The sequence below is a fragment of the Hypomesus transpacificus genome, chromosome 4 (genome assembly GCF_021917145.1).
Source record: "Hypomesus transpacificus isolate Combined female chromosome 4, fHypTra1, whole genome shotgun sequence".
NCBI classification, from domain to species: Eukaryota; Metazoa; Chordata; class Actinopteri; order Osmeriformes; family Osmeridae; genus Hypomesus; species Hypomesus transpacificus.
In genome coordinates this window covers 8,352,818-8,368,992 of record NC_061063.1, presented here as the reverse complement: position 1 = coordinate 8,368,992, position 16,175 = coordinate 8,352,818, and the positions used below count along the sequence as shown (strand labels likewise).

At 45.8% G+C, this 16,175-nt stretch overlaps 4 protein-coding genes across 8 annotated transcripts; 1 reads left to right on the top strand and 3 right to left on the bottom strand.

Moving 5' to 3' along the window:
• Positions 1 to 1,569: 1,569 nt before the first annotated feature.
• Positions 1,570 to 5,009, bottom strand: nkain1 (sodium/potassium transporting ATPase interacting 1). Its single transcript, XM_047019320.1, has 8 exons — positions 4,774 to 5,009; positions 4,203 to 4,567; positions 3,076 to 3,213; positions 2,917 to 2,997; positions 2,634 to 2,831; positions 2,432 to 2,492; positions 1,926 to 2,007; positions 1,570 to 1,770 (listed from the first exon to the last, which is right to left on the bottom strand). Exons 2-8 carry the CDS (start codon positions 4,254 to 4,256, stop codon positions 1,761 to 1,763), a joined length of 624 nt encoding a protein of 207 aa, XP_046875276.1. The 5' UTR covers positions 4,257 to 4,567; positions 4,774 to 5,009; the 3' UTR covers positions 1,570 to 1,760.
• Positions 5,010 to 5,384: 375 nt separating this feature from the next.
• snrnp40 (small nuclear ribonucleoprotein 40 (U5)) lies at positions 5,385 to 8,102 on the bottom strand. Of its 2 annotated transcripts, none has more exons than XM_047019671.1 (10): positions 7,992 to 8,102; positions 7,618 to 7,747; positions 7,403 to 7,496; positions 6,939 to 7,104; positions 6,712 to 6,834; positions 6,477 to 6,597; positions 6,288 to 6,370; positions 6,107 to 6,168; positions 5,883 to 5,986; positions 5,385 to 5,657 (listed from the first exon to the last, which is right to left on the bottom strand). In XM_047019671.1, the coding sequence occupies exons 1-10, from the start codon at positions 8,100 to 8,102 to the stop codon at positions 5,608 to 5,610; spliced, it is 1,044 nt and encodes a 347-aa protein (XP_046875627.1). In that variant the 3' UTR covers positions 5,385 to 5,607. The 2 variants fall into 2 exon arrangements, with proteins under 2 accessions (XP_046875627.1, XP_046875628.1); XM_047019672.1 differs by having other exon boundaries at positions 6,939 to 7,086.
• Positions 8,103 to 8,288: 186 nt separating this feature from the next.
• zcchc17 (zinc finger, CCHC domain containing 17) lies at positions 8,289 to 11,504 on the top strand. Of its 4 annotated transcripts, none has more exons than XM_047019676.1 (7): positions 8,289 to 8,377; positions 8,709 to 8,879; positions 9,626 to 9,726; positions 9,827 to 9,918; positions 9,988 to 10,088; positions 10,307 to 10,455; positions 10,696 to 11,504. In XM_047019676.1, exons 2-7 carry the CDS (start codon positions 8,744 to 8,746, stop codon positions 10,867 to 10,869), a joined length of 753 nt encoding a protein of 250 aa, XP_046875632.1. In that variant the 5' UTR covers positions 8,289 to 8,377; positions 8,709 to 8,743; the 3' UTR covers positions 10,870 to 11,504. The 4 variants fall into 4 exon arrangements, with proteins under 4 accessions (XP_046875632.1, XP_046875629.1, XP_046875630.1 ...); XM_047019673.1 differs by having other exon boundaries at positions 8,294 to 8,559; XM_047019674.1 differs by having other exon boundaries at positions 8,309 to 8,377; positions 8,673 to 8,879.
• Positions 11,505 to 12,359: 855 nt separating this feature from the next.
• On the bottom strand, positions 12,360 to 15,101 carry fabp3 (fatty acid binding protein 3, muscle and heart). Its single transcript, XM_047019850.1, has 4 exons — positions 14,880 to 15,101; positions 13,470 to 13,642; positions 12,801 to 12,902; positions 12,360 to 12,600 (listed from the first exon to the last, which is right to left on the bottom strand). The coding sequence occupies exons 1-4, from the start codon at positions 14,950 to 14,952 to the stop codon at positions 12,550 to 12,552; spliced, it is 399 nt and encodes a 132-aa protein (XP_046875806.1). The 5' UTR covers positions 14,953 to 15,101; the 3' UTR covers positions 12,360 to 12,549.
• Between the last annotated feature and the right edge of the window lie 1,074 nt (positions 15,102 to 16,175).

Here is a 16,175-nt window from a genome sequence, read left to right as displayed (position 1 = left end):
TTGCTCATTTGGATATTTTTTGAGTTAACGGGGTTCAGACAGTAGTCCTATTCATGAACATATGACAGTGTTTTATTTTGTTGTTGTGACCAACATGTAGGCCTCTTTTAGTGAAGGCAGTATAGATCCGCAGCCATCTCTCAGTAATAATATTTTTACAGTGGTCAGACATTGACAACGGAGGACTTTTTCTTTTATGTACGTTTTTATTTCTCCAAACTTTCTGACTACAAACAAATGAGAGGTTAATCTCACACCTGTCTTCCTCTTTCAGTCAAACAAACTCAGAAATACCTTTTCTCTCCTCCTAACAGCAACCTTCTGTATACTCGCTTCCTCCCCCCTAACAACAAATGGTACCTTTCTCACCACATGTCGGTGGAATGACTCATTCATTCATCGTCAGGGGCGTGTCCAGACATTTTTGATAGGGGTGGCACAAGGGGTGGCCCGCCTCTGACTGGGCATATAGCCAATCATATTTTAAGATATTGGTGTGGCCAATCAGATTTCAGGGGTGGCCCGTGCCACCCTAGGCCACTCCCTGAACACGCCACTGTTCATCGTACCAACATATTCAGCACAGAACAGCCATTCCATCGGAGAGACAAAAAGGGAGAAAAGAAAGAAAGGCCACAAGGAGGAGAGAAGCAACCAAAGAGGACAGCATTTCTGGAGCTTATTCAAGGTGACAGCCCAAGATGTGTGACCCCCTTTCCGTCTCGCTCAACACAAATCAACAAACAATCATCGGCTGGTTATTTACATGCACAAGAACCCCTACTGCTTTTCCCCATGTTGACACTAAAGCCTGATTCCAAACCCATCCAAATTCCTAGTAGATCTAATCAAATCCACCACTTACTGTACATGCCTGGGGCAACTGTTCTAGACCTAGCTGAATGTTGCTGCGACCTAAGGGCAGCACATCCACTAATGTGTGTCCTAATAGTCTTTAGTAGCTAGTATTCCTTGATGGGGTTTCCCCCCACCCTGAATTGAAACTGGACAAGAGGAATCTAATTCCTGATAGAGGACATCCTCTCTATTGCTTAGACCACCCATATGCCTATAGATTAGAGCACGGGTACAAGGAAGCGTCTGTATTGTACTGAGTTGAATTTCTGGTGTTGGTTAAAAAAAACTGGTGAGGATTTGATTAGGGAAAGGGACAGGTTAGGAATTTGGCGTTGGTACGACTGCTCTATTATGACATCATCACATTCTAAAACGACAACATGAAGAGCCGTGACCCAAAAACACAGAGGCACCTCACTGAAAAGTCCAGGGCTTAATCCACCAAGCATCAACTAGTCCTGTAGAGCTCAACCCCCCCCCCCCCTTCTCCTCTCCCTCCCCCCTCAATCTACTCCGCCACCACCCAACCTGCACAAACGATAGTGAGTGCTGAGTGTGAAGAGCTGGTTGTTTTAGTGAAGGTGTCTTCCTAAATGTCATTACAAGTGTGTCATTGTCGCTGACCACCTTCACCCCCTTCGCCCACCCCACCCTCACTCACTCCCCTGCTAGTCCCCCCCCCCCCCCCCCCCCCCCCCCCCCCCCCCCCCTGAGCTCTCTACATTCTATATAGGGACATCAATCTCACAAACTCTCTCTGATACACACACACAGCTTTCTTTCTGGAAGGTGAGTCCATTGCTCCGTTGAATCGTGACACAGACAGTGAGTGTTTCCATGGCAACTGACTCCATCCGCTGTGGTACCTTCAGCGTCTGGCCTCATGGGGGTGCCACATACACCTACCCGGCACTGGGACGAGAGAGAGAGAGAGACAGAGACAGCCGGTCAGCATGATAAATCAATCATAATCCTGAGGATTACTGCTTGGTAACTAAGTTAAATAGGCAGACAATTTGATGTTTCTTGTTTTCATGATCATTCGAATGAATATTCGAGTTACCTACGTGTACAGAGGCTGCAGTTGAAGATGGGAAGTTTTTTGTGGGGGCTGATAACCATAGGAGTCAAACCCACCAATGAAATCGACTGAGGAAGGTAGAAAAGAGAAGCATAGCCTTGTATTAGAAAAGTTGTGGGTCTGTTGTTGGAATTCAAACACTAATAAAATGTTGTTATTTATCTACAGTGCACTTAATGGGTAATACACATCTATACTCTACTATTACCTAAAGAAAAAATAGAACCCTTAGAACACAAACACAAAACAGAACACTGACAGACAGAACACAAAACAATGATCAGATAGAACACGCATACAGAACAGTGATCAGACAGAACACATCCAGAACAGTGATCAGACAGAACACATCCAGAACAATGATCAGACAGAACACATACAAAACAATGATCAGACGGAACACATACAGAACAATGATCAGACAGAACACTCATACATAACACTGTTTAGAGATTAACAGACAAAACAAGTAGAATTGACAAAAACACTCACAGCTATCCTCGTCATCCTGGAAGACTTTGCTCACATAGCAGGCATACACAAAGCCAAAAAGCTTAAAAAGAGGAAATTGACAAAGTCAGTGATGTTGTCTTTGGTTTTGAAATGTGTGTATGTGTGAGACAGAGTGAAAGAGAGTGATAGACAGAGAGAAACAGAGAGAGAACGAGTGAAAGATAGTGTCAGAGATACTCACAGCCAATAGGACCTGAAGGGCTGAACTCAGCACCTCAATGTACTGGTAGTCAAGGAGGCACCCGGACACTGTGATGACATGGTGGTCGTCAGGGGCGATGCGGGAGTCCAACACCGGCGTTACAAGGCAACCAGGGCCATGCTCCATCCACCAGGAACGATGGAGGGACGTGTTGAATGTCATCAAGAAGTCTCTGTCCTGCACACACACAGTCAGGTCTTCCAGCTTCCTCTAAGACTACCTGACGGTTCACGATCCAAATCGAGGCGTTGACGGAGCTTACCTGAGACAGGTGTCCCACTTCCAGGTAGAAACAGATGATGAAAGAGTTCCATCCCACCCACAGCACCAGCCACACTGCATACTGACAGAGTGAGAGGGGAAGGTTTAGGCATGTGCGACGTGAGAGACAAACCCGGAAGCCATGGCAACCCCTGCTCACCAGTACGAGGTATCTGGAACGGAACTGCACGGTGCCAAACACCCCCAGTATGACGCCCATGATGTGGAGGAAGTTGGCCAGGATGGGAGCCCACTGGTACCCCAGGAAATCAAACACTTGTCTTTGCACTGCTGCCACCTACAGGCCAGGCAAAGAACCATGGACAGAACACAATATTACACAGGGAGGGAATTGGGCTACAGAGGGTGCATGCAAACACACACACACACACATAGGGGCCCACCAATATACACAGAAGGGACAGGCACACACACGTCTGCTGCAGTTGTTTCCATGGTTACTGCCTGGAGCATGAGCCCTGTAACTGTACAGGAGGAACCCGAGGGGCACCCAAACCCCACAAAGCCCTCCCCCAAACAAATCTGTGGACCTCACCCTGCAACTAAACAATTACAGCCGGCACAGCGCATTAATTAATACAGCGTCCTTGTCCTTGCGCCATCAACGTGCACCATCCTCAAAGCATGATAAGCCACCTTACCTGTAATGCAGGCTAGCTGACACGGGAAGTTATAAAAACAAAAACATTCAATTGAAGTGTACTAAAACTATTGTATTAATAATAACTTGCATATGAGTAAAATGATACATGTGGCGTTTGTTAAGTACAAGTGGGGACACATCTTCCAAAGTTGAACACATACTAGCCAGGGAAGCAGATGGAAGGAGGAAATGACAAAGATTTCTTGTTTTTCCCTGTCGTCCTTCTCAAAAGCAGAAGTGTTCCTATTCACGTGGTATCCTTGAATACGGAGATCACCTCTATTCCATACACACACACAGACACACACACTCGCTTCCTCTTACCCTCACACACTATACCCCCTCCCTTGTTTTAAACGGATAATAAGGCATACGCACTCCCAACAGCTGGTGCTGCTCAAAAGCTTTCAGTGTAAGACTTTCTTTGCCACACAGCTTATAATGGTAACCTAATATAAAAAGCTGGATAAATTGTAAATGGGGTTTTCAGAACTTAATTCGTTTAGGTTTGTGTGTGTGTGTGTGTGTGTGTGTGTGTGTGTGTGTGTGTGTGTGTGTGTGTGAGTAGAAAAAGTAAAACTGGGTGTTGATGAAAGACTATCACAGCACAAACACACACTCACCAACTGCAGCGAACATATCACCACCAGCGTGCATCTCCCATCGCACTTCCCCATTTTGGAGGGCTCGGGACGCGGTTTGGGGCCGCGCAGGCTCCGTGGGAACGACGGGTCCCCGGATAGATCCAGACTGACTAACGGTTTATGCTCACACCATCCCCGTCTAGACCCCTCCTGTTCCCTGGTCTCCCTCTCGGAACAGAATACTTTGGACGCTCTTCAGTCAGACGGACGCATGGCAAGACCCGAGCTCATTCTGTCGGTGAATACGGTGATGGTGGTCGTGGTTTCAGGGAGGGGGACGTCCTCTTCGTTCTCTGGGGTCTGCGGTTCCACCGCTACCGATTACCGAATCGCCTCGGCCACACCTTCCGGCGGCGCGCGGGGAGGCACACACAAAGGCACAAAGAGAGACAGAAAGCTGTCATTATCTGCTTGCGGGTAGCGACAGAAATGAGCATCATATGATAACGGATCACACGGGGGGGAAGTGGGGAGGAGGGGAATGATCCGATGGAAGTAGACAAGCTAAATGAAATCTACCACCGACACAAAGCGTCTCATTGTGACTCACGGTTTTGAAGGCGCTCACGATCCCTTGCTCCCTGTCCCAAACCCTTGTGAAGTCGAAGGAGTAGCGTCTGCACATGCACAGATCTTGTACGGGTTATTACGGCCAATAATACATAAGTCCTCGACTCGGTCTTGTTGCGTCTTTGTCAACAATCACCGCCGGGGCGGGCGCAAGAGGATTGGGGGAGAGGGGGTGGGGGTTCAAGTCACCGCGACCCCCTCATTTGAGAGGAAATGTTTTCTGCAGCCCGTGTGCGTGCGCGCGACCGAGGAGAACCGCGAGGATTGAGAGACACAAAAGAATACAGAACTGGAGGCGAAAAAATTGAAACATTAAATGAAAAATTCTAAAATACAGCAAATAAAAATGTAAGCATACAGAAATAGAAACTAACGCCCGTAATAGCAGGCTTTGTTGTCATTAAGTTTGCCTTGTCATTAAGTCTTGGACGGCTTGAATATAGAAGGAAATTGCTGAACCCAATCAGGCCAATAAAACGAAAATAAACAGGTTATGAATAACCTTATAAATGAAGCAGCTCGACTCTACCACCATGGTTTAGCAGTGCAATCAATCTTTCAGACAAGTCAGATAAAAATGATTCAACCATATATTGTTTTTTTGCATTTTATTAGGAGAAATAAAAAAAGGTATTTGTTGTTGTGACATCATAAACTCACATAAGCGTTCCTGAGGTTTCTCAGAATCAACTAAAGCATATAAAAGAACAGATTGTTTACCCAGACGCACATAAAACGGGTAAACAGTACAATTCTCCCACAGATGGACACACAGACACACACGCACACTTGCACATTCACACACACATCCCTCCTACTGAATCTCCCCCATGTAGAGCCGTTTGTCACTGGATCCAGAGAGGACTGTGGGAGACAGAACATACGTCAGGAAGAAAAGAAGAAGTGGATGTTTATATGTTTAGTGTTTGCACCTCCCTGCCACAGTAAATTCTGTGTCTGTATAACATACATGGCGAATAAACCGAATTCTGATTCTAAAAGACGGGTGATTAAGAGAGGGAGGGTAAAAAGGGAGGTGAATCAATAAAGCAGAAGAATAAGACTATGTGAGTGTTCCCTTCATCTTACCTATAGGCTCCTCAGGGTGAAAAGCGACCTCATTGACAGACCCAGCGTGACCAGGCAGCTTATACAGGATCCTCCGGGAGGTGGTGTCCCACACGTACACAAATCTGCAGATACAAAAAAACAATGCTTAACCTTCACAGCTAACTTGTTTAAAACAGGCCTGCTCAGTTTAAGATGAAAGGGTGACCTAATATGAACGGAAGTGTGTGTGTGTGTGTTCTCACCTGTCAGCCGAGCCTGCAGCAATCTTACTGCCGTCATTAGACCAGGAGCACCTCAGCAGGTTCTAATAAAAAAGAAATTAAGCCATGAAGACCATTACGACCATGTTGTTATAATAATATTATGACGGCAATACTAGCCACGGTGAGGGGGGGGCGGGAGGCGGTCGCCAGGGCTTATCACCTTCTCAAAGTTGTGAATATTCCCCTGGAAGATCTTCACACACCTCTCCTTAGGAGCAAAGGGACGAACATCCCAAATACGCACTAGGAGGAGAGACAAACACAGGCTCAAGATACATTCCCATGGAGATATATATAATCAACACGACCAATGCAGTGTAGGGAAGTCTACACACTAACACACACACACCTGTGTTGTCCATAGAGTTGGAGAGTAGGTAGGATCCCTCTGAGCTCAGACTGAGCCCTGTCAGGGAGTCCCCATGGCCATGCATGCTGTAGATCAGTTTGTTCTGACGCAGGTCCCAGACCTCCACACGTACATTGGGTCCCCAGCAGAGGTAGAATAATTAGTACAGATGCCAACAGTGACCTCATTCATTGGCTGGGAGACATTAGCACTCTTATTAGGGTGGCTGGGGTACCTTGATGTCATTGTCGATTCCTCCAGATAGGATCTGATCGCTGGTGTCATTGAAGGTGACTGCCAGTACCTGATAGGTGTTCTGGAACGTGTGGACAGCTCCCTTCTTACGAATATCCCACAGCTAAACGCAACAACAATCGCATACAAATAATCAAAACAAATGAAAACAATCTGATAGTGAATGCCCTCTAGGACCTAAGATAGGTTGGCAGACGCCATGGTTACCTTGACGGTGCCGTCGTCGCTGCCGGTGCATACGAGCTGAGGGCCACGGCGGGCGGGGTAGCAGGAATTAACGAAGGAGGTGTGGCCTTTCAGACGCTTGATCCTCTCACCTGTCTCACTGTCCCACACACCTACCGTCTTGTCTGTGCTAGCGGAAAACAGCATACTAACACACACACACATTTAGCAGACGCTCTTATCCAGAGCGACTTACAGTGTAAGTACAGGGACATTCCCCGAGGCAAGTAGGGTGAAGTGCCTTGCCCAAGGACACAACATCATTTGACATGGCCCGGAATCGAACCGGCAACCTTCTGAATAATAGCCCGATTGCCTAACCACTCAGCCATCTGACTAACACACACACACACAAGTTTAGATCACACACATTCAGAAAGAATCCCTCATGCGCCTTCTGATAGAAACGGTGAAAGAGTTAGACAACAACAATGTCTGCAACGTACCTTCCATCTGTGTTATAATGCAACTCCATCACTGCTCCAGTGTGTCCTTTCAGAGTGGCGAAGTTATCACAGTCTCCATACACGTTCCACATCACTGCAAGAGAGGCAGAGGATAGCGTTTAAGAGGTTGCTATAGGGTTATCACTGAATTAAACCCTTGGGTACAGCTTTTCCCAAGTAGATGACTAGAGATGTGCCAATACGTGTCTACTCACAGATGAGCCTGTCATATCCTGAAGATGCGAGAGTAGCGCCATTGGGGTGAAACTTGCAGCAGTAGACCTCTCCTTCATGACCACACATTAGCATAATCGGAGCCTGCAAACTGGAACTTCTTGGCGGACCCTATGGAACATTCACACACACAAGATTGAGACGGCTGTGTTTGAATTAGCCAACCAGCCATAGCTAGGCCGCTTCAAGCGGAACTGCTTTGAGTAACTAATGTTTGTACAGTCGATAATCTAGACTTTGTTCATTAAGCACAGACGGTACCTGCTAAATCCATACAAAGGACATACTGGAAGCAAGCACTGTAAACACATTAGCCTGCTGGTAGCACAAATGAACTTTCTGGCGAATATCTTACCATCGCCACGAGTTGATGGGATTGCGCCGCACCAACCAGCTCAGTCCGGGGCCGCTTCACTTCGGTGGGGACCAAAGCCATATCGCCTGGTCTCTTCTTAGGTTCAATCATAGTTGAATAATCAAAGGCTAAGGGTTCAAGCTTAATTTTTTTTTAAGTCTGAGTAATACGTGCTAAAATGAATGAGCTTCTCGTCAGATCTCTGCTCTCAACGAAAATATACGAAGAATAGGGTTGAAGTACTTCCGTCCGGAGTTAGGTATTTGATTGGAGTTTCTTCTGGCCGATCACTGTGATTGGCTACTGTGGAGAACGCACCGGAAGAAATCTAACAACTGCCCTACAACAGCAAACGTTTGCGACAAACGTTTCTTATTTGTAAACATGTGAGTTTCATTGTACTCCCAATGCGTTTCTGTAAAAGACTGTTGAAATCTGTGCAAATCCAAAAAATGGCGATATAGCCAACGTGTACATCTTAATTGGGATAGTTATTTACTACATCTAGCTGAAGCGGCAACGTTCGTTCAGCCATCAAAAAGCTAGACATTTAGCCAATATAGTAAAGGTAAATCATTAGCTATCTAAATATTGCTTTACTTTAGCTCATGCTTACTTAACTTTTAAGTTGTTGCTCGTCTTTCATTCTCCCCAAATCCTGAAAGTTAAAACTATTTTCAGTTGACGTCTCGCTTATCTCACGTCTTGTCTCTGAAGAGTGATACAATCACCCCACAAGGGCTAAGACTAGCATGGCAGAATTTGAAGAACCCGAAGAACCTGGTGGTCTGGACGGCCTACCAACCATGTATGGTATCTTCAAAGGCGAGGTGGTTTCTGTACAAACCTATGGAGCCTTCGTCAAGCTCCCAGGATACCAGAAGCAGGGTAAGGAGCCAGTACCAGACTGAATACACTGGAAGCAGTTCAATCCCCCCAAAAATTCTCTCACTCTCAGAAATCAGAATCAGTAAACAGTTTAATAGTAGTTTACACGATAAGGAATTTACTTTGGTGGGCCAGTGCATACTAGCCTGACGTTGTCATACTCATAATTCTAGTCAGAATATGAGTCTGAGAACTCTCCGTTGGGCTTTGACTACAAGGCGTGTTTCAAACGAGCCTGGAAAACAAATGCCTCTTCGCTCAATTGGATAGATCTACAACCAATCGGAGCAACAGAGTTTAAACAGAAATTAAACTTTTACCGATTCCCGTAGGAAGGACGGCAAAAACATATTTTCCATCGACAAATGCCTTGATTGCGTCTCTCTGTTCCTCTTTCAAAATTAATGCGCTGTGTATGTCTTCTAAAACAGACTCGATGGCAGAATCATAACATCCCAGATCTCCAGCGGTAGCCATGTTTGTTCAAAACAAATTCAACTTAAGTGCTCTTTTGTGTCGTGGGTGATTACGTTACTGTTGATCATCTGTCCATCATCTTATAAAGCCCGCCCTGGCAATTTCATTGGTTCGCCCAGATTCTGGTTTTCTGTAGTTGGTCCCCAATAAGAGACCCTCCAGACCCAACTTCCCGACCAAATTTTTTGGGGGGCGGGGAGAAGTTGGGCTGGCAGCCAGGCTAAGTGCATACAGTAAACCTATAAGAATTCTAAGTCTTTCTCCCTTAGGTTTGGTGCATGTCAGTGAAATGTCTGCATGTCGAGTAGAAAATGCCTCAGAGATTGTAGATGTGGGAGAACAGGTGTGGATCAAAGTCATCGGGAAAGAGGTAATACTCTCACATATATACATTCTTGATTCAGTAATAATGTCATCATCAATGAGGAGGCATTCACAACACAACTATTCTTCTTTTTGACTCTCCTCAGGTCAGAGATGACAAGGTAAAACTCTCCTTCTCAATGAAAGCTGTGAATCAGGGAACAGGACGGGACCAGGACCCTAATAATGTCAACGCTGAGTATGTCTATTAGGGATGTTACTGTGTGTGTGTGTGTGCGTGTTGGTCTCATGTCTGTTCCAATCCCAGGCAGGATGAGCGGAGACGTAGAATGTTCAGAGATCACACTGGACAGAGAATAACACTGGAGGCAGTTTTTAACACCACCTGCAAGAACTGCGGCTGCAAAGGTACAAGCGCACCGTTATCGTAATAGGTGCTCTGTACGTCCACAGAGACCTGTTCAGTCCAGACATGGTTGGTTCTGATAGTTACACATGGTTGACTTGTGACTTCAACCAAAGCCCAGATGATTTCTCTCATGCATACCAAGTCTGGCTATCCAGCTATGGCTGAAAATAACCATGTTGTCTAAATACGTCCTCTTCCCATACCTCTCTTTTTACAGGCCACTTTGCCAAAGACTGTTTCTCAACTCCTGGGTTGCAGTACTCGTTGTTGCCTGAAGAGGGCGACGAGGTAGAACAACGGCAGCAGCAGCCACCCCCAAAACTCGTACCACAGCAAGACTCTCAGAAGAAAAAAAAGAAAAAGAAGGTAAAGTACCAGTGACACCTTGTGCCCACGCTCTTCCTGTCCTCTGCCCTTACTCTCGCTCGGTTGTGAGGAATTTGTCGTGTGTGTGTGGTGGCAGCCTTTACAGACAATGATGCAGACGCACTGACACTGTCGCCACAGAAACCAACTAAACGCAAAAGAGGGCGCGACTCCGTAACTCAGTCACACAGTTTTTTAGGATCGAGTCTGACATGCGTTTGTCCTCTGCCCGTCCTCCAGGAGAAGAAAGTGAAGAAGAAGAGGAAGAGGGAGAGGAAAGAGTCAGAGAGCGACAGCAGCAGCAGCGACGGAGCGCAGAGGCCGAGCCAGACCAAGAGAGGGCGCCATGACCAAGACAAAGAGGAGAGAAAGAAGAAGAAGCACAAGAAACACAAATCGCACAAGCACAGCTGAGACGAAAGAGGATCACATGCGCACACTGTGCGATCACACACGGTTCACTCGCACGCAGACAACACACAGACACATAGAAAGAGAACTGGCTTTAAATGTAGATGACAGACGTGTTTTATTGCGGTGTCCCCATTGTATTTGTGTGTGTTTTTTTTTTTTTTTTTTTAAGATGATCTAGGACTTCTTAAGAAGTAGCAGAAGCATGAGCCAGAGCATTGTCACTGTCTCTCCTAAGGTAACCCTCACCCAGACTCCCTCCATGCGCTGCCTGATGTTAAGTAACCTGATAGGTGTAAGCAATATGGCAAATGGCAGATCCTCAAGCTTAATGTGAGGTCCTAGATATTGTTTACACCTATCCAATTGCTTAAATGATAGTGAAACAAGTCTGGTCTAATCCATTGTTTCATAACAGCAAAAAGCAAACACACAGGAAGTAAGTAACAGGTCCTAGACTCAGTTTCTGAGTTAACCAGCTTTTTATTGTGTGTGTGGTAGGAATGTTTTCAGTGTCTCTGTATTGCTTTATCTTCCTGTGTCACCTGTTATTCTGACAAACATGTCAAAACGCTTTGTTTTTCTTCCCTTGAATGCATAAACGATACAACGCTGCCTGATGGCTATGCATAATTCGAGCAAATGGGCTTCATGTCATGTTTTAATCATCGTGAACTACAACACAGGTATTCTCAGGTTACTTGGTGTTGTTACAGTCCTGTAGCCTTTAGCTGTGTGTTTTCCTATTGAATCAGGATTAAGGAGCTAATTCCACAGCTACCACACTGTGAAGTGGTTGTGTTGGGTGTGTGTTTCGGTGAGTGTGTTGGTGATAAGAGTAGATTTATGTTAAGGTCATTGAAGGTACCGTTGGAGTGACCCCTGGAGAGCCTTTCACCCAGTGGCCAGTTTGGCAGGTCATCCGGAGCACATGACACCAATCTACATGGGGATGGAATGCTCTGGATTTAGAACTCACTCATCCACACACTGCACTGACTGAAGTACATGCTCCGACAATATGTTTCCCCTCACCTAGTTGAAACAGGCACACCAGACACACCACACACACAAGGCTGGAGCTGCCAATAAAGCTATAATTAGTCACTCTGACGCTATCCAGTTGAAACAGAAACAGTGAGTGCAGTTTTGGCTCGACATTTAAGCTTAAACTTAACATACTGGTTCTGTAAAACACACACCTGCACACACACTTACAACTAAAGAGTTTTGTAAAGTATGCAGAAAACCGAGCAGACACAGAAAAAACGTGAGTAGAAGTTCCTTTGATCTCTGAAAGAAGTGACATGCGCTTTTTAGAAGCACAGTGTTTGATGTCACAATGCAAGATGTCTGCCAACTACCCAGACATTTGGATTTACACGCCAATACTGGCGAGAAGCCTTAGTCTGTCACCAATTATTTTAGAACAGATTTTGGAGCAGAATCCAATTCTTCCAATAATTGACAAAACTGTTTCACGAGAGCGCATGTGAGAAAAAAAAAGGATTTTTATTCAGTGTTTCATTTTGAGGAGAGGCACAACACATGGATGAACAGGACAACATGGAGGCCAGATATCACGACAGGGGTTAAAGGTTATGAGGGTTCAGTGGTGTGGGGATTGGCCACAGGGGGCTGCAGGGTTTGGTTTTGGCTTGTTTAGGATGGAGGTTTGGACGTTTACGCCTTCTCATAGGAACGTGTGCAAACAACGTCCCCCAGCGTCAGAGTCTGTGCAGAGAAAAAAGAAAAGGGCTAATTAGCAATGCTAACACTGACACACCCACACGCTACATGCACAAACTGAATATACAATATACAATGACTCATTGTCATGCTGTGCAAAACATCAAAAGTCAATATATATACTGTTATCTTTTCTCCTTTGACACACACATGCAGTCTCACTTTCCCACACTCGCCGTACTGACCAGCGTGAGGGCGTTTCCACTGACTTCTCGTACCAGAGTTGTCTCTTTGCCGTCCCATTTCTGCACATGCACCATCTTACCACCATCTAGAGTTATGAGAGACTGCAGAGAGAAAAGGGTTTTACACAATCATCATATGGATAAAGAGAATAAGTGGGGTTTGTGGGAAATAAATACACATTATATATATACATTTGTCAAACAGGTTTAGTAGAATCCTGCCTTCCGTACCAACAGTAAGTCATTGTTTAAACTGTTGTTTCTCCAACTCCCTCTCCCCATTACTCTTTTCAATCCCAGTAGCACAATGCTGCCTTCTCATCAAGCTGTCGACAATAAATCAATCGTGAACTTTAACCTCTCACCTCTCTTCACCCTGTCGAATGTTCACCCCTTCTAACCCCTCCAAATTTAGATTGCGTGAATTTAGGGCTTTCGATTTTTGTATGTGCACTTAGAGTTTGTCTCAGCTAATCATGACAACAAAAGGACGCCTCTACACATTTTCCACCTACAACTAATTATTCTGAAAGCAACAAAACCTCAGACAATATTATTTCCATACCATCGTTTAACTACTCAACCGGTGATAGATGCAGAGTCACCAGTAGCAACCCATATCCAACCCCTGACGTCCCAAACCTCTGACCCCTGACCCCTTAACCGCACCTTAACCTTCCTGTCGTCTGCGGTCGTCTCGTCAAACTCCTCTCCCATCTTGAAGCTGATCTCGGTGTTCTTAAAGGTGCTCTGGGTTTTCAGGGTGACGACATCTCCCTCGACTGCGATGATCGTTATGGGCTTGGTCATGCCGCCAACCTGGCGAGTGGCGAACCCCACTCCTGCAGGAGAAAAGCATGGTTGACATCATTGGTCGCTCTGTGTCTAGGGGTGGAAATGCTGTCTTGACACAGGACGTGGCTGTACGTGCAGTCAGCTTGCATGGGGGACACTGAGGGGCGTGGGTCTGAACCCATACACTTCTCTGTGAAATGTCAACTCATCACCGCTTATTGATTTGTTCTGTTGAAGTAATCAACTTTGCTTTTCATCCCTTCAGCGTTATCTGTCTTATCTTCAATTCATCTGCACGTCCTAGCCTGTTCCACAAACATTAGATAGTCATATTGACCTGGCTCCATGTTTGCTTGTATGTTTGAGTTCAGCTTACAGCATCTTTGACTGTGTGATTACGTGAGAGGGTGAGTCAGTACGAATGAAAGAAATAAAGGGACAGTGATTGGTTGTAGTTGGACAGAAGCAGCCAACTCCCTTTTCGACTGGTAACTGTTTTGCTCTTTTCTGTCGCAGTCGAGTTAATCTCCTGAGGCTGAAAGTGCCACGCTCACTCAATCGATATGGTAATAGCCACTGTGTGTGTGTGTGTGTCTGTGCATTCATTGGCTGAGTGATGAGAAGAGTAGGAACAAGGGTCAGGGGTCATTTCTATGGTGATAAGAACAGACAGGTCGATGCTAATATCCCCACTGAGGTCAGCAAGGAGGCAGCCCCCACCCAGACTACCCCCCCCCCCCCCCCGCCCAGACTACCCCCCCCCCCTGCCCCCACCCACTTTAAAATTTAAGAGAACTATTGACACAAGTTAAAAGAACATTACTCTCCCAAATAGTGTTAATATTTAAACCTCTCGTTGTTGGCATGCTGGTGAGTGGTTGTAAATAGCTAGCTTCCAGCTGTCTTCTCCACAAGCCTAAGTGTGTGTTCAGAAATGGACCCCACCATTAAATCAGGGTATGCACATGGTTTCTCCCTCCCCCACACCCTCCTGAGACACACTGCGGGCAGTCCACGCTTATTTCCCTGTTTCTTAATTCATTCATTTGCTTATTTCTGCTTATCATTTGCACACCCCTTTACCGTGGCCTGCATTACAACTGCACAAAAAGCAAAATACAATTCATACACCTTTTAACTCCCCACAGCTACTCACGCTCTCTGGCACATGTGCACACATGCATCAGTAGACACACCCCATCCTTTACAGTTAAAACACACTCTCCACCCCTTCCTCGACACACACAATCACACACACAAAAGCAACAGCACACACATGCCTACCCAGTGCCTTCATGTATTCATCAAAATTCTTGGTCTCCTTGAGGTTCCATGTGCCAACAAACGCCTCAGCCATTTCTGCCGTAGTGTGCTGGAATGAGGACGCAAAAGAGAAAGAGAGAAATAAGCACAAGAGTGACGGAATGACTCTCAAATAAGACTGAGAGAGAGCGAGACAGCGAGAGAGGGAGAGAGTCAGCAGCACTACTGCTTCAATCCTACTGGCTAGTTTTATACCGGCTGTTCATGATGTCATCAGCCTGTGCAGAGACGAGGGAGGAGGGGGGAGAGAGACTGGGGGAAGGGGAAAAGGGGAGACAAAGACAGACAAGATGGGGAGAGAGACAGACGGGAGGGGCAGGAGGGTAGCAAGGCGTTGAAAATGGTGAAGAATAGAAATTCTACAGAAATTCTAAAGAAAGGAGAGCGGTATGGGGGAGGAAGCATATGAACAAGCTGGCCCTTCAGAAAGAGGGATGGAAAGCCGGAGAAGAGAAAGAGAATGGGTGGGGGTGGGGTGGGGTGGGTGGGAAGAGGGTCTGGGAGGGAGTAGACTGATTTTGAGTGGTTTTAAGTAGCGTCATGGAAGTGTTCTCTCCCATGTTCTCTTCTGTTTTCTTGTGTCTGTCTCTCCTTCCATCTGTGTCACGTTCTCATTTGACTTTCAGTACCTCTTTAATCTTGCCGTGAAGGACAGAAAGGGCGCTGTGATGAGTAAAAGTGAATGTGAGTGTGTGTGAATATTTATCTGGGCACTGTACGTTACCAGACATTACCCTGGCCTTGGTGTCCTCATACCAACCCCATGCTCCCTGTCATGGTGTAATATTACCAAGTCTGACCACACAATATCCATAACAAACTGTTTTAATGACTGGTAACTTTCTGTTTGAGTTGAGAAATACCCCAGCTTGTCTCTTGTTAAGCAATCCCAAAGTTGAAAATCTCTCTCTCTGTCTCTCTCTCTCTCTCTCAGACACGCACAGGCAAAGAGCTGCATCACATTCTTCACCAGACTTACATAAATGATCTGTGTCTAAACCGACACATGTGTTTCAAAACTGGTATGCATGTTTCAAGCCTTAGACACAAACAGGTGGTCGGAGAGAGACTGGTAGAGAAAGGAAGTAAAACAGCATTTGGGGAAATGAACAGACAGACAAGTGAATTACATGAGATGAAAATGACATAAAGAAATTGTCCAAATGATCCGAATGCTACCTCAAGGCAGGAAGTGACCTAGATGATATACTGTCATAAAGAACAGCGTTTAGTCATAACTCAGTCATGACAGTCTCA

Bases quoted from the DNA above. Each gene is read 5' to 3' on its own strand.
- nkain1 (XM_047019320.1), bottom strand. From the start codon at position 4,256: ATGGGGAAGTGCGATGGGAGATGCACGCTGGTGGTGATATGTTCGCTG. The intron at 3,214-4,202 runs GTGAGTGTGTGT...CCTGGCCTGTAG, and splicing joins TGATATGTTCGCTGCAGTTG to GTGGCAGCAGTGCAAAGACA. The intron at 2,008-2,431 runs GTGAGTGTTTTT...TACCTTCCTCAG, and splicing joins CCAGGATGACGAGGATAGCT to TCGATTTCATTGGTGGGTTT.
- snrnp40 (XM_047019671.1), bottom strand. From the start codon at position 8,102: ATGATTGAACCTAAGAAGAGACCAGGCGATATGGCTTTGGTCCCCACC. The intron at 7,497-7,617 runs GTGAGTAGACAC...CCTCTCTTGCAG, and splicing joins AGGATATGACAGGCTCATCT to TGATGTGGAACGTGTATGGA. The intron at 6,598-6,711 runs GTACCCCAGCCA...GTACGTGTGGAG, and splicing joins GAATCGACAATGACATCAAG to GTCTGGGACCTGCGTCAGAA.
- zcchc17 (XM_047019676.1), top strand. From the start codon at position 8,744: ATGGCAGAATTTGAAGAACCCGAAGAACCTGGTGGTCTGGACGGCCTA. The intron at 9,919-9,987 runs GTATGTCTATTA...TTCCAATCCCAG, and splicing joins CCTAATAATGTCAACGCTGA to GCAGGATGAGCGGAGACGTA. The intron at 10,456-10,695 runs GTAAAGTACCAG...CCCGTCCTCCAG, and splicing joins AGAAAAAAAAGAAAAAGAAG to GAGAAGAAAGTGAAGAAGAA.
- fabp3 (XM_047019850.1), bottom strand. From the start codon at position 14,952: ATGGCTGAGGCGTTTGTTGGCACATGGAACCTCAAGGAGACCAAGAAT. The intron at 13,643-14,879 runs GTAGGCATGTGT...TTTCTCCTGCAG, and splicing joins TGAATACATGAAGGCACTGG to GAGTGGGGTTCGCCACTCGC. The intron at 12,601-12,800 runs GTCAGTACGGCG...TTCTCTGCACAG, and splicing joins GTGGAAACGCCCTCACGCTG to ACTCTGACGCTGGGGGACGT.